This window comes from Triturus cristatus, chromosome 7 (assembly GCF_964204655.1).
Source record: "Triturus cristatus chromosome 7, aTriCri1.1, whole genome shotgun sequence".
Lineage (NCBI taxonomy): Eukaryota > Metazoa > Chordata > Amphibia > Caudata > Salamandridae > Triturus > Triturus cristatus.
The window spans coordinates 720987666-721004084 of record NC_140590.1 but is presented as its reverse complement, the minus strand read 5'-3'; the positions used below and the strand labels follow the sequence as shown (position 1 = coordinate 721004084).

Here is a 16419-nt window from a genome sequence, read left to right as displayed (position 1 = left end):
AGTGAGTGATTGGGACAAAGAAAGAAACAAGTAGGGAAGAAAGATTTGGAAAGTGAGAAAAAAGAGGTTAGGATCACACTAGAGACATACGCAGGGGCGGTTGTGAGAGTGAGGACAAGGAGGAAGAGGAAAAGGAAGAAAGGTTAGCAAGAGACGGAGAGAGGGAACGGAAGGTGAGGGTGCTAGAATAGAGAGAGACGGGGATTACTTGAGAGGATTAAGAGATGGAGAAAGGAGCAACGAGAAAAAGAGAAAAAGAGACAGCGAGGCAGATTAGGGAGAGGAGAGGGACGGAGGGGGAGAGGGGCATACTGAAAGAGAAGAGGAGAGAGAGAGCAAGAGAGAGTGCGGGAGAGATAAAGAGGAACGCAGATGAGATGGAGTAGAGGGGTCAGAGAATAATGAGAAGGGGAGAGAGCGGAGGTAGAGCAGGAAGAGGAGTAGGGAGGGAAATCTTGAGTAGAGGAGCGAGGAATAGGTGAGAGTTGAGAGATGAGTCTAGTGTGAGAGATCAGTGAGAGGGGAGAGGGGAACGGGTCGAGAGGGAGGCAAAGAACATGGCAGCATGGTGAGAGGGGGGGTGAGACTCCTGGAGAGATGGGGAATAGTGAGGGATCAAAAGGAGTGGCGGAGAGAGAGATAAAGCATTATAGAAAAGCAAGGGATAAGAGAAGGAGGGGAGCATTTGAAAAAAAGACCAAAGACAAGGCGGTGAGAACCACGAGAGAGGATGAAGAGAGGGAAAGAGTATATTTCTGCTAGTATGCCGAAGACAAGGGACAGCAGTACACGAGGGGGGGGGGGGGGGGGTAATCACCTTGCTCCAGGTCATTACAGTCACTGTTCTGGTCCTGGACTTTTTTTTATTATCGCCAATGCATTCTGGGGGTTGCAGTCTTGTTTTGCTTCCATTGAACTAATTAGAGAAACACCCCTGAAATCAATGGTTTGTGAGTGAAAAGTTCTGGACTGAGGGCAGTGTCTCCAATGACCTGGAGTGAGGTGGTCGCCCGGCACCCATGGAGCGACAGGGAGAAAGGGTCATAGGGAAGGGACGCTATACACATACCAGGGGCAGAGAAGAAGGGGTGAGGGAAAGCGATGAAGAATTAGAAGGTGACAATAGGCACGCGAAACTAGATGGAGGCATAGAGAAATAAACTGACAGATAAGGATGGCAAGAGAATGGAGGCAGGGGAGAGGAAACATGATAAGTGGAAGATGCCAGGAGAAGATAAGACACAGGGGAATGGTAGGAAGAAGGAATGTAAAAGAGACGGAAAGTTTGAAAGCAAAAAATGAGTGAGAAGGAGAAAGTAGGGAGAGCAAAGGCAGAATTAAAGTAAGACAGATGGTGAGGCATAGAAAGGAGGAGAGAACATGTGTGCTAGTGACAGAAGAAGGCGAGAGAGACATCAAGCGCAGGCTGGGAGAGGAGTCGTGCACACACTGCGAACAGCTGGATTGTAATGTGCATTGCAGACCCAACACATCCGCAATCCACGATCACGACAAAGCAGTCCAGTTCCGCCCTGACCCAGATTATACCAGCCATTAACCGCCCGCCTGGGACCCAGCCCCTAACTCGGCAGAGCACTCTGGGCCTGCTGAGGCAAGCAGGTGGGTAGAGTGCTGGAAGATACCGGGTGGGTGAGTAGACAGGTAGAGGGACACCCAGAAGAGTAGACGGTAGATAGATGTATGCACAATTGGCAAGAGAGATGCAGAGATACTGAGGTGCCAGGGACTTGTGTGGGTAGATAGACCAGTAAAGAGACCCCAGAGGGCAGTGTGAGAGAGGAAGAGAGAGAGAGACAGAGAGGCGGAGAATCAAAAGGTGAGGGGTAGGTCTATTTGTGGGAAGTTGGAGTGTCACAGAGACTCATAGCCAAGAAGATGAGGATGGAGAGAGCAGGTGCATACGCAAGTCAGCCCCTGGCAAACAGGTGTGGACATAAAGTAATAGCCAAGTGGGTGGGTAGCGAGACATGCGGATGGCTAGGTAGGTGGGTGAGTAAACTGGGCTATGGTGGTTAGGGCACCCCAGCTCTTACCTCCAGGTTCTCCAGTCGGGTTTTGAGGGTCTGCAGGGTCTGGCCGAGACTGCTAAGGGTCTCTGCGCCGGACCCTCGGGACAGGTCCCCCAGTGAGCCCTTGGGTGGAATCTTCCTGGCCCCTGGGAGCCCGGCCTTGGCGTCGTTGGCCCCCGGCTCGGCGGAGCTCTGGCTCTCGCAGCGGCTCAGCTTGCCCGTCAGCTCACGGATGGTGTCCTGCTGGCTCAGCAGCGTCTCTTTCTGCTGCAGCACACTCTCCCGCAGCTGCAGGATGGTCCCACGCAGGTCCTCCGTGGGCCCCGTGCCCTGCATAGAGCCGCACATGTCCGTGTCCGCGGGCACCGAAGTGCAGATGAACCGGCTCTGCCCAAAGCCCTGCCCGGACCCGGGGGGCCAAGAGAGGGTCAGCAGCAGGCACATCCACGCGAGTCCGGGGCCCATGGCTGCCGGAAGTCTTCTGATGGGATCCGCACTCACTGACGATTGAGATCGCCGCGTTGCCTGGTTTTAATCACTCAGATCGCGGCAAATCCTTCTCTGGCAGATGGGAGAGTCGTCTGAAAGAAGGAGGTGGTGGAGTCCCTCCGTGGGAGTGAACGGGGAGTCCTTTCTGGCAGAAGGAGGCGCTGGCAGAGCACTCCGCCCCCCGCCTCCTGCAGCACTTCCCCTAGTTCAGCACCGGGAGCTGTTCGTGCCGCGCCTCTCGGACTAGTGGTTTCAGCCCCGGGAGCGGTCCCAAGCGAGTCTCTCCTGTTCTCTCAGCACCTCAGCGCTGTCTCCCTTTTACCTGCGGGATCAGAGATCCTTCTCGTGTCTTTCTTTGAATATGAATGTATTTGTGTTTTCAGCACCTGTTCTGTGCGAGACTCGGATCTAGACTCGGATCTGCCACGTCAGTCCGCACCTTGCTCTCGATTCTCTCTTCAGCACCAGGAGCTGTCCCGCAAGCTGCTCTCGCGCTCTCCTCTCTTCAGCACCAGGAGCTGTCCCACGAGTCGCTCTCGCGCTCTCCTCTCTTCAGCACCAGGAGCTGTCCCACGAGCGCTCTCGTGCTCTCCTCTCTTCAGCACCAGGAGCTGTCCCACAAGCCGCTCTCGCGCTTTGTCCTCTCTTCAGCAGCAGGAACTGCCTGGTCAGCCCGCACCGTGCTCTCTCCGTACTTCATTCAGCCCAAGAGGTGGCTCACAAGCGCGCTCCCGCGCTCTCACAAGCGCGCACCCGCGTTCTGTCCTCGTTTCAGCACCAGGAGCTTCCCACAAGCCGTTCCCACGCGCTCGCTCTCCTTACTTCAGTCCCAGGAGCTGGGCCTGAGGGGACTTCGGCTCTCTCCCCAGTCTCGAGGGGTGTCAGCGTGTCTTCTTGCGCGCACCCCGCCCCTTTGTAGTTCAGCACCCAGCAGCTGCGCCCTTCCTGCCCTGAGCTGCGCTATCTCTGCCCCGGGAGCTGTTCCGGAAACTGTGCATCCAGCTTCCTGCAACCCTCCCTGCAGTCCAAGGAGCTGTCTATCCTGCTCCAGTTCCAGGAACGGCGTAGTGTGCCAATGCAGGGGAACTGCCTGCTGCAACGCCACCCTAACCCGGCTGCCACCTAGGAACTGTCTATGCTTCAGCTACTCCCTTAGTCACAGGAGCTGTCTCTTCTGCTCTCTGTGCTGTAGGCTACCTCCCTATTTCACTAACTGTGCTGCAGGTGTTCGCTCTGCACCAGAAGCTGTCCCTACTGCAGCTCCTCGCTACGCGTGCTGCCTCCCCAGGCCCTAAGAGCTGTGGTGTGCTGCAGCTCTCCCTTCAGACCCAGGATCTGTCTGTGCTGCAGCCTTCGCTCAGTCCCAGGGTCTGTCCCCGCTTCAGCTCCCCCTCAGTCCCTGTAGTTTACACCGAGGCCTGTGCGTCCGCTGGCTGGGGAGCTGTGCTGTGCCCCTGCTGCAGTGCTCTCGGTCCCAGGAGCTGTGGCTGAGCCCGCTGCAGCACGGCCACAGCTCTTATACCGCGGCCGCCTGCACGCCCCTGTGACGTCAGCAGGGGTGGAATCCCACTTTAATCGCCGTGTGACCGCCTCCGCCTGGCTCTTGGTGGTGCAGAGAGAGTGCCCAGCGCTGCGAGGAGCGTCTGTGCCAGCGCACTCCGCTGCCAATGCGCCTCGGTGTCACGACGAAGCACTACTGCCGCTGTCACTGACAGCATTCTAATAGCAGTGATAACGTCAGCACTGAGAACAGCAGTAATTTATGTTATAATACCAAAAACATGGAATCAGCTCCTAGTAATAATGAAGCACCGCCAAGTGTGCATTGTACGAATACCGTAAGGTGGTGGTCATGTATAGATAGGCAGAGGCTGCAGGCCAAGCAGCTTTATACGAGGAAGGGCCCGCGAGATGACTTGCAACATCCTCTGCATGTTCTCTTGGGGAACGTTATTCCTTATAATGCAAGGTACCAGGCACACACCTTCCCTGAGTGATTGCGGTTGAATAAAAGCATATATCTTATTCTTCACCCTGCATTCATGTCCCTGCAGGACATGAATATCCCCTAGCATGATCGCAGCTTACAGAAAGAAACAGAAGCATATGGCGATAAAGGGATTTCCAAGGCTCACATTATTTGTGTAAGTGGGAAAGCCAAGATTCAGTCTTAGAACGCCTGGCTGACATTTATAAAGATTTTGCACTGGGGTCGTGTCATTTTTTGATACAGCCCTAGCCCAAATCCTTTTTTTGGATTCACAAATGTTGACTTGTGTGGCTTTCTAAGACAAGGCAATGCAGTGCATTGCTCTATCTTCCGTTACTTTGAGTCAGGTGGCATTCCATGGGTGGTACATGGGTGTACCTGTGCACCTACCCATGGTTTCTGACGCAAATCCATATTCACAAAAATAGATAGCCATGGGTTTACTCCAAAACGGTGTGCCTGGCTGAGGCTGGCGTATCAAAGAGAAATATATGTATTTCTCCTTGCTATTTTCTCTTTGCAAAGAGGAAATAGCCTGAAAGGACAGTTTTTGTTCAGAAAGGTGTTCTCATCTGTACAAAAGTTATCCTGACCACAATGTAGACACCCTTGCACTATGGCGGAAGGGCGCCTCCATTAGGGTTAGGCCGCCCAACGTGTGCCAGCACACGAAGAGATAAGTACTGTGCCATTTCCTTGAAGGTATGGCGCAGTTCAGCTCTCTCCAGGCGATGCAGTGCAGCAACTTCGTTGAAACCCGACCTGGTGCTTGCCTTTTATCTTACCACTACAGGTGGTATGTGGTCTCCCAGGTAGTGCGTGCTCCCAGGTAGTTTGTGCTCCCAGGTACTGTGGGCTCCCAGGTACTATGTGATCGGCAATTGCTTCTGTGACTTCCCCGTCTCTGACACTTCCTGTTTGGCCACCGGATGAAAGGGGCAGCGCCAAGATGGCTCAGGACTGGAAATGTTCCACAAGAAGTCCTTCACTGCTAGAGGGACTGCCCCAATTCCCGGGAGAGAGGGGGCGTGCTCGGTACCCCTACTCTCGATCCCTCGCTAGATTTCACTCCTGCAGTGCACAAGAAAAGCGGCAGCGCGGAGGGACCAGTGAAGTGCACTGTTACTGCGCCCCTGCACAGAGGTCAGTCGCCGCCGCGCAGGACCCCGGGGGCACCGTGTACGCACCAGGACAGCCTCCTCCCGGGTCCCCGGGCTGTATTAACCCTGCCATCCGGAGCACGCGTCTCACTGTCCCGCTGACTTTCAAGCAGGGGACACTTCCTGCATTGCGCCGTCACCAGTCACCTACTCATTACGGACGAGTTCTGACGTCAGACCTCGCTTGTTAAAAAGAATATAAACTACAGCCTTTAAAAGGTCAAAACAGGCTTCCGCACAATACATGGATATTGATAGTAATAATCACAGTAATAGGGATATGAGTAATAATTACCGGCACACATCACATTATTGTTACAGTGAGTGGACAACTTCATGTCTTTGGTCTGAGGGGGGCACGTGGTATTACAGCAGTGCACAGCCTCGTTTGGGAGAGGGGGGCATTTAGAAGCTTATTTACAAGCCCCCTGCGCTGCCGGTACGTCACTTTTTCGTATATTAAAAGTGACGCACCGGCGGCGCAAGGGTCTTGTAAATATTAATAACCCCCTTAGTGTTCACCTAGCTGCATATGGGTTTGAGTTACAAAAGGAAGGTGACTTGAGTACAGGTGACTGTAGCAGGCGCCTCGCGGCAGGGGTGAGAACAGGCGCGCAGCGCACCACCAGAAAAAGAAAAGCACTCAGGAGGGACAGGCACGGGAGGGGGCCTGGGACCAAAGCCGGGCTGGAGAGGGCCGGGGCCCTCAGGTGCTGCAGTCACCAGACGTGATTAATCTGAAGGGCCTGGCGCATGCGCCTTCACGCACGGGTGTCTATGAGACGCTGCCATTAATAACAATTCTAATAGTAATCACGAGAGTAATAATACAGGGCGGTACCAGACAGCTAAATGAGCGGGGAGGCCCTATCATTGAAATGGAAGAGACAAGCTTAGGGGTCTGCAGACTGTGGGACAATTGAATGTCCTGGGGGTCGCGAGGCACTGCAGACTGTGGCCCAAAGGAACGTGCTGGGGATCGCGAGGCGCTGAAGACTGTGAGATAAAGGAATGTCCTGGGGGTCGTGGGGCGCTGCAGACTGTGGGACAAAGGAATGTCCTGGAGATCGCGAGGCGCTGCAGACTGTGGGACAAATTAATGTACTGGGGTCGCGAGGCGCTGCAGACTGGGTTCAAAGGAATGTCCTGGGCGTTGCGGGGCGCTGCAGACTGTGGCCCAAAGGAATGTCCTAGGGGTCGCGGGGCGCTGCAGACTGTGGGACAAAGGAATGTCCTGGGGGTCGCGGGGCGCTGCAGACTGTGGGACAAAGGAATGTCCTGGGGGTCGCGAGGCGCTGCAGACTGTGGGACAAAGGAATGTCCTGAGGGTCGCGAGGCGCTGCAGACTGTGGGACAAAGCAATGTCCTGGGGATCGCGGGGCGCTGCAGACTGTGGGACAAAGGAATGTCCTGGAGATCGCGAGGCGCTGCAGACAGTGGGACAAAGTAATGTACTGGGGTCGCGAGGCGCTGCAGACTGGGTTCAAAGGAATGTCCTGGGGATCGCGGGGCGCTGCAGACTGTGGGACAAAGGAATGTCCTGGGGATCGCGAGGCACTGCAGACTGTGGGACAAAGGAATGTCCTGGGGGTCGCGAGGCACTGAAGACTGGGTTCAAAGGAATGTCCTGGGGGTCGCGGGGCGCTGCAGACTGTGGGACAAAGGAATGTCCTGGGGGTCGCGAGGCGCTGCAGACTGTGGGACAAAGGAATGTCCTGAGGGTCGCGGGCGCTGCAGACTGTGGGACAAAGGAATGTCCTGGGGATCGCGGGGCACTGCAGACTGTGGGACAAAGGAATGTCCTGGGGATCGCGAGGCACTGCAGACTGTGGGCCAAAGGAATGTCCTGGGGATCGCGGGACGCTGCCGACTGTGGGACGAAGGAATGTCCTGGGGATCGCGAGGCACTGCAGACTGTGGGACAAATGAATGTCCTGGGGGTCGCGGGGCGCTGCAGACTGGGTTCAAAGGAATGTCCTGGGGGTCGCGGGGCGCTGCAGACTGTGGGACAAAGGAATGTCCTGGGGGTCGCGGGGCGCTGCCGACTGTGGGACAAAGGAATGTCCTGGGGATCGCGAGGCGCTGCAGACTGTGGGACAAAGGAATGTCCTGGGGACCTCGAGGCGCTGTAGACTGTGGGACAAATGAATATACTAGGGTCGTGAGGCGCTGCAGACTGTGAGATAAAGGAATGTCCTGGGGGTCGTGAGGCGCTGCAGACTGTGGGACAAAGAAATGTCCTGGGGATCGCGAGGCGCTGCAGACTGTGGGACAAAGGAATGTCCTGGGGATCTCGAGGCGCTGCAGACTGTGGGACAAATGAATGTACTGGGGTCGTGAGGCACTGCAGACTGGGTTCAAAGGAATTTCCTGGGGTCGCGGGGCGCTGCAGACTGTGGCCCAAAGGAATGTCATGGGGTCACGAGGTGCTGTAGACTGTGGGACAAAAGAATGTACTGGCGGTCGCGGGGCGCTGCAGACTGTGGGACAAATTAATGTCCTGGGGTTGCAAGGTGCTGCAGACTGTGGGACAAAGGAATGTCCTGGGGATCGCGAGGCGCTGAAGACTGTGGGACAAAGGAATGTCCTGGGGATTGCGAGGCGCTGAAGACTGTGGGACAAAGGAATGTCCTGGGGATCGCGAGGCACTGCAGACTGTGAGATAAAGGAATGTCCTGGGGGTCGCGGGGCGCTGCAGACTGTGGGACAAAGGAATCTACTGGGGATCGCGAGGCGCTGCAGACTGTGGGACAAAGGAATGTCCTGGGGACCTCGAGGCGCTGTAGACTGTGGGACAAATGAATGTACTAGGGTCGCGAGGCGCTGAAGACTGTGGGACAAAGGAATGTCCTGGGGGTCGAGAGGCGCTGCAGACTGGGTTCAAAGGAATGTCCTGGGGGTCGCGGGGACTGGAGACTGTGGGACAAATGAATGTCCTGGGGTCGCGAGGCGCTGAAGACTGTGGGACAAAGGAATGTCCTGGGGTCGCGGGGCGCTGCAGACTGTGGGACAAAGGAACGTCCTGGGGGTTGCGAGGCGCTGCAAACTGTGAGATAAAGGAATGTCCTGGGGGTCGTGAGGCGCTGCAGACTGTGGGACAAAGAAATGTCCTGGGGATCGCGAGGCGCTGCAGACTGTGGGACAAAGGAATGTCCTGGGGATCTCGAGGCGCTGCAGACTGTGGGACAAATTAATGTACTGGGGTCATGAGGCACTGCAGACTGGGTTCAAAGGAATTTCCTGGGGTCGCGGGGCGCTGCAGACTGTGGCCCAAAGGAATGTCATGGGGTCACGAGGTGCTGTAGACTGTGGGACAAAAGAATGTACTGGCGGTCGCGGGGCGCTGCAGACTGTGGGACAAATTAATGTCCTGGGGTTGCAAGGTGCTGCAGACTGTGGGACAAAGGAATGTCCTGGGGATCGCGAGGCGCTGAAGACTGTGGGACAAAGGAATGTCCTGGGGATTGCGAGGCGCTGAAGACTGTGGGACAAAGGAATGTCCTGGGGATCGCGAGGCACTGCAGACTGTGAGATAAAGGAATGTCCTGGGGGTCGCGGGGCGCTGCAGACTGTGGGACAAAGGAATCTACTGGGATCGCGAGGTGCCGCAGACTGTGGCCCAAAGGAATGTCATGGGGTCACAAGGTGCTGCAGACTGTGGGACAAATGAATGTCCTGGGGGTCGCGAGGCGCTGCAGACTGTGGGACAAATTAATGTCCTGGGGGTCGCAGGCCGCTGCAGAATGTGAGATAAAGGAATGTCATGGGGTCACGAGGTGCTGCAGACTGTGGGACAAATGAATGTCCTGGGGGTAGCGGGGAGCTGCAGACTGTGGGCCCAAAGGTATGTCCTGGGGGTCGCGAGGCACTGCAGACTGTGGCCCAAAGGAATGTCATGGGGTCACGAGGTGCTGAAGACTGTGGGATGAAGGAATGTCCTGGGGTCACGAGGCGCTGCAGTCTGTGGGACAAAGGAATGTCCTGGGGTCGCGAGGCGCTGCAGACTGGGTTCAAAGGAATGTCCTGGGGGTCGCGGGGCACTGCAGACTGTGGGACAAAGGAATGTCCTGGGGATCGCGGGGCGCTGCAGACTGTGGGACAAAGGAATGTCCTGAGGGTCGCGAGGCACTGCAGACTGTGGGACAAAGGAATGTCCTGGGGTCGTGAGGCGCTGCAGACTGTGGGACAAAGGAATGTCCTGGGGGTCGCAGGGCACTGCAAACTGTGGGACAAATGAATGTCCTGGGGGTCGCGGGGCGCTGCAGACTGTGGACCCAAAGGAATGTCCTGGGGTCGCGAGGCGCTGAAGACTGTGGGACAAAGGAATGTCCTGGGGTCGCGAGGCGCTGCAGACTGTGGGACAAAGGAATGTCCTGGGGTCGTGAGGCGCTGAAGACTGTGGGACAAAGGAATGTCCTGGGGTCGCGAGGCGCTGCAGACTGTGGGACAAAGGAATGTCCTGGGGTCGCGAGGCGCTGAAGACTGTGGGCCGAAAGGAATGTCCTGAGGGTCGCGAGGCACTGCAGACTGTGGGACAAAGGAATATCCTGGGGTCGCGAGGCGCTGCAGACTGTGGGACAAAGGAATGTCCTGGGGTCGCGAGGCGCTGAAGTCTGTGGGATAAAGGAATGTCCTGGGGTTGCGAGGCGCTGAGGACTATCGGACATATGAATGTCCTGGGGGAAGCGGGGCGCTGCAGACTGTGGGACAAAGGAATGTCCTAGGGTTGCGAGGTGCTGAAGACTGTGGGACATATGAATGTCCTGGGGGTCGCGGGGCGCTGCAGACTGTGGGACAAAGGAATGTCCTGGGGTCATGAAGCGCTGAAGACTGTGGGACAAAGGAATGTCCTGGGGGACAAAGGAACGTCCTGGGGGTCGGGAGGCGCTGCAGACTGTGGGACAAATGAATGTCCTGGGGGTCGCGGGGTGCTGCAGACTGTGGGACAAAGGAATGTCCTGGGTGTCGCGGGGCGCTGCAGACTGTGGGCCCAAAGGAATGTCCTGGGGATCGCGGGGCACTGCACACTGTGGGACAAATGACTGTCCTGGGGGTCGCGAGGCGCTGCAGATTGTGGGACAAATTAATGTCCTGGGGGTCGCGGGGCGCTGCAAACTGTGGGACAAAGGAATGTCCTGGGGGTCACGGGGCGCTGCAGACTGTGGGACAAATGAATGTCCTGGGGGTCGCGAGGTGCTGCAGACTGTGGGACAAATGAATGTCCTGGGGGTCACGGACGCTGCAGACTGTGGGACAAAGGAATGTCCTGGGGTCGTGAGGCGCTGCAGACTGTGGGACAAAGGAATGTCCTGGGGGTCGCAGGGCGCTGCAAACTGTGGGACAAATGAATGTCCTGGGGGTCGCGGGACGCTGCAGACTGTGGACCCAAAGGAATGTCCTGGGGTCGCGAGGTGCTGTAGACTGTGGGACAAAGGAATGTCCTGGGGTCGCGAGGCGCTGCAGACTGTGGGACAAAGGAATGTCCTGGGGTCGCGAGGCGCTGAAGACTGTGGGACAAAGGAATGTCCTGGGGTCGCGAGGCGCTGCAGACTGTGGGACAAAGGAATGTCCTGGGGTCGCGAAGCGCTGAGGACTGTGGGACAAAGGAATGTCCTGGGGGACAAAGGAACGTCCTGGGGGTCGGGAGGCGCTGCAGACTGTGGGACAAATTAATGTCCTGGGGGTCGCGGGGTGCTGCAGACTATGGGACAAAGGAATGTCCTGGGTGTCGCGGGGCGCTGCAGACTGGGGGCCCAAAGGAATGTCCTGGGGATCGCGGGGCGCTGCAGACTGTGGGACAAATGACTGTCCTGGGGGTCGCGAGGTGCTGCAGATTGTCGGACAAATTAATGTCCTGGGGTCGCGGGGCGCTGCAGACTGTGGGACAAAGGAATGTCCTGGGGGTCACGGGGCACTGCAGACTGTGGGACAAAGGAATGTCCTGGGGTCGCGAGGCGCTGCAGACTGTGGGACAAAGGAATGTCCTGGGGTTGCGAGGCGCTGAAGTCTGTGGGATGAAGGAATGTCCTGGGGTTGCGAGGCGCTGAAGACTATGGGACAAATGAATGTCCTGGGGGTCGCGGGGCGCTGCAGACTGTGGGACAAAGGAATGTCCTGGGGTTGCGAGGTGCTGAAGACTGTGGGACATATGAATGTCCTGGGGGTCGCGGGGCGCTGCAGACTGTGGGACAAATGAATGTCCTGGGGTCGCGAGGCGCTGAAGACTGTGGGACAAAGGAATGTCCTGGGGTCGTGGGGCGCTGCAGACTGTGGGACAAAGGAATGTCCTGGGGTCGCGAGGCGCTGAAGACTGTGGGACAAAGGAATGTCCTGGGGTCGCGAAGCGCTGAAGACTGTGGGACAAAGGAATGTCCTGGGGGACAAAGGAACGTCCTGGGGGTCGGGAGGCGCTGCAGACTGTGGGACAAATGAATGTCCTGGGGGTCACGGGTTGCTGCAGACTGTGGGACAAAGGAATGTCCTGGGTGTCGCGGGGCGCTGCAGACTGTGGGCCCAAAGGATTGTCCTGGGGATTGCGGGGAGCTGCAGACTGTGGGACAAATGACTGTCGGGGGGGGGTCTCGAGGCGCTGCAGATTGTGGGACAAATTAATGTCCTGGGGGTCGCGGGGCGCTGCAGACTGTGGGACAAAGGAATGTCCTGGGGGTCGCGGGGCGCTGCAGACTGTGGGACAAATGAATGTCCTGGGGTCGCGAGGCGCTGCAGACTGTGGGACAAATGAATGTCCTGGGGGTCACGGGCGCTGCAGACTGTGGGGCAAATGAATGTCCTGGGGGTCGCGGGGCGCTGCAGACTGTGGGCCCAAAGGAATGTCCTGGGGGTCGCGGGGGGCTGCAGACTGTGGGACAAAGGCATGTCCTGGGGGTCCCGTTGCGCTGCAGACTTTGGGACAAAGGAATGTCCTGGGGGTCGCGGGCGCAGCAGACTGTGGGACAAATGAATGTCCTGGGGGTCGCATGACGCTGCAGACTGTGGGACAAAGGAATGTCCTGGGGGTCGCGTGGCGCTGCAGACTGTGGGACAAATGAATGTCCTGGGGGCCGCGGGCGCTGCAGACTGTGGGACAAATGAATGTCCTGGGGGTCGCGGGGTGCTGCAGACTGTGGGACAAAGGAATGTCCTGGGGTCGCGAGGCGCTGAAGACTGTGGGACAAAGGAATGTCCTGGGGTCGCGAAGCGCTGAAGACTGTGGGACAAAGGACTGTCCTGGGGGACAAAGGAACGTCCTGGGGGTCGGGAGGCGCTGCAGACTGTGGGACAAATGAATGTCCTGGGGGTCACGGGGTGCTGCAGACTGTGGGACAAAGGAATGTCCTGGGTGTCGCGGGGCGCTGCAGACTGTGGGCCCAAAGGATTGTCCTGGGGATTGCGGGGAGCTGCAGACTGTGGGACAAATGACTGTCGGGGGGGGGTCTCGAGGCGCTGCAGATTGTGGGACAAATTAATGTCCTGGGGGTCGCGGGGCGCTGCAGACTGTGGGACAAAGGAATGTCCTGGGGGTCGCGGGGCGCTGCAGACTGTGGGACAAATGAATGTCCTGGGGTCGCGAGGCGCTGCAGACTGTGGGACAAATGAATGTCCTGGGGGTCACGGGCGCTGCAGACTGTGGGGCAAATGAATGTCCTGGGGGTCGCGGGGCGCTGCAGACTGTGGGCCCAAAGGAATGTCCTGGGGGTCGCGGGGCGCTGCAGACTGTGGGACAAAGGCATGTCCTGGGGGTCCCATTGCGCTGCAGACTTTGGGACAAAGGAATGTCCTGGGGGTCGCGGGCGCAGCAGACTGTGGGACAAATGAATGTCCTGGGGGTCGCATGACGCTGCAGACTGTGGGACAAAGGAATGTCCTGGGGGTCGCGTGGCGCTGCAGACTGTGGGACAAATGAATGTCCTGGGGGCCGCGGGCGCTGCAGACTGTGGGACAAATGAATGTCCTGGGGGTCGCGGGGTGCTGCAGACTGTGGGACAAAGGAATGTCCTGGGGGTCGCGGGGCGCTGCAGACTGTGGGCCCAAAGGAATGTCCTGGGGGTCGCGGGGCGCTGCAGACTGTGGGCCCAAAGGAATGTCCTGGGGGTCGCGGGGCGCTGCAGACTGTGGGACAAAGGAATGTCCTGGGGTCCCAGGGCGCTGCAGACTGTGGGACAAAGGAATGTCCTGGGGGTCGTGGGCGCTGGAGACTGTGGGACAAATGAATGTCCTGGGGGTCGCGGGGCGCTGCAGACTGTGGGCCCAAAGGAATGTCCTGGGGGTCGCAGGGCGGTGCAGACTGTGGGACATAGGAATGTCCTGAGTGTCGCGGGGCGCTGCAGACTGTGGGACAAAGGAATGTCCTGGGGTTCGCGAGGCGCTGCAGACTGTGGGACAAAGGTTGACCTGGGGGTCGCAGGGCGCTGCAGACTGTGTGACAAAGGAACGTCCTGGGGGTCGCGGGGCGCTGCAGACTGAGGAACATAGGAATGTCCTGGGGGTCGCGGGGCGCTGCAGACTGTGGGACAAAGGAATGTCCTGGGGGTCGCAAGGTGTTGCAGACTGTGGGACAAAGGAATGTCCTGGGGATCGCGAGGCGCTGCAGACTGTGGGACAAAGGAATGTCCTGGGGGTTGCGGGGCGCTGCAGGCTGTGGGACAAATGAATGTCCTGGGGGTCGCGGGGCGCTGCAGACTGTGGGACAAAGGAATGTCCTGGGGGTCGCGGGGCGCTGCAGACTGTGGGACAAATGAATGTCCTGGGGGTCACGGGGCGCTGCAGACTGTGGGACAAATGAATGTCCTGGGGGTCGCGAGGCGCTGCAGACTGTGGGACAAAGGAATGTCCTGGGGGTCGCGGGGCGCTGCAGACTGAGGAACATAGGAATGTCCTGGGAGTCACGGGGCACTGCAGACTGTGGGACATAGGAATGTCCTGGGGGTCGCGGGGCGCTGCAGACTGTGGGACAAAGGAATGTCCTGGGGGTCGCGGGGCGCTGCAGACTGTGGGACAAAGGAATGTCCTGGGGGTCGCGAGGTGTTGCAGACTGTGGGACAAAGGAATGTCCTGGGGATCGCGAGGCGCTGCAGACTGTGGGACAAAGGAATATCCTGGGGGTCGCGGGGCGCTGCAGGCTGTGGGACAAATGAATGTCCTGGGGGTCGCGGGGCGCTGCAGACTGTGGGACAAAGGAATGTCCTGGGGATCGCAGGGCGCTGCAGACTGTGGGACATAGGAATGTCCTGGGGGTCGCGGGGCGCTGCAGACTGTGGGACAAAGGAATGTCCTGGGGATCGCAGGGCGCTGCAGACTGTGGGACATAGGAATGTCCTGGGGGTCGCGGGGTGCTGCACACTGTGGGACAAAGGAATGTCCTGGGGATCGCGGGGCGCTGCAGACTGTGGGACAAAGGAATGTCCTGGGGGTCGCAGGGCGCTGCAGACTGTGGGACATAGGAATGACCGAGGGGTCGCAGGCTGTGGCGCCGACTCAGAGGCTTCCTCGGCCACTCAACAGGGGTCTTTGAAAACCACTCACATCTTGAACACGTGCTGGGTAAAATGTGCTTCTCAAGCAAAGCCAAATCAGTGCGGTGTTGGAAATATTTGAAAGTTTAGTATGAGAAACGAAAAAAGAAGAACCTACATCGATAAAGAAATAAATGTGTTGAGTGCTGTACTCCCTCTGTCCCCCAACACGTCCCGTTGAAGTTGCCACTCTAGCTTGCAACATATTTTTTGTTTCACATAATTGATTTATTGAAAGATGAAAAGCGAAACAGAATGTATTTGTCTGTTATTAAAAAACATGAGCCCACAGTCTCTTCTCGCTTGAAGTGTTGGACACGGCTGGGATGTTTTATAGCGCTCTTTTCACGCCTGGGTACCTGCACACCTTACAATAAATGAATAGCATTACTAAAAATCAGCTTTTGTGTTTTTATTTTTGAGGAAAATGTTCTCAAGCGTCACCACAATGCGTTGACCTGCTCTGGGTGTTTTTATAGTCTATTCAACTGGAAGAAAACACCACGTCGCTTTGGGTGACCCCAACCAGGTTATTTCACGGGTGGGGAGTTCGGCATCACACATTCTGAGGCCCCGGGGAAGCGCTCCAAGTCTGTGTGTTATTGGATACATCAAGGTTTGGTGAGAGACTGCATTAACTGGTGCACGTACCAAGGGTCAAGGAGCCCGATTTAGAGACCAACTGTAGGCCATTGAGACTAAGGTAGCGCAGCCGATTAATGCGCGTGCTTCAGTGTAAACCGGAGGTCCCAGGGTCGAAACCCAGTAAATTAGCTCCAAGGACCCGGTGAGTCATCTGCCTCCTTCACACATCTGCTTCAAGCTCGCAAGTAGCATGCACGGCAACTCGGTGGGTTAGTGCACTTGCTGTACCTATGCGAGTGTGACTTGCGGGTCCCATGTTCCAACGCAGGTCATATTTAGCACAATGGGGTTCCCTGCCAACCCTGACGGAGCAGAGCCCACCCACAGATTCCTGGCCACGTATCCATACCCCCTTTTATGGCCATCTTCCCAGCACAATCTAGTGCCTTCTGACTCACCCCGTGACTGGTTCAGTGAGTCACCCGTCACTTTGCAGTGACACTTCTGAAACTCGCCCATAGAAGCATATGCTCCACACACCCCCAAGGATGCATAGGAGAGAGACGCTCTCTAAACCTGAAACGTCAGACAGTGCTCGCGAAGACGGGGTCTAAGGGCCCGGCAGCGACGAAAGGGGAGGGGGAGAGGGGGGG

The 16419-nt window shown here is 57.5% G+C and overlaps 1 protein-coding gene across 2 annotated transcripts in view; it reads right to left on the bottom strand.

The window, feature by feature from the left end:
* NPTX1 (neuronal pentraxin 1) overlaps positions 1-3992 on the bottom strand; it is a 60424-nt gene extending 56432 nt beyond the window's left edge. For both annotated transcript variants that reach the window (XM_085617421.1, XM_085617422.1), the window contains exon 1: positions 2055-3992. In XM_085617421.1, coding sequence (XP_085473547.1) covers positions 2055-2495 — 441 coding nt within the window. In that variant the 5' untranslated portion in view covers positions 2496-3992. The remainder of the gene's footprint in view (positions 1-2054) is intronic.
* Positions 3993-16419: the final 12427 nt, after the last annotated feature.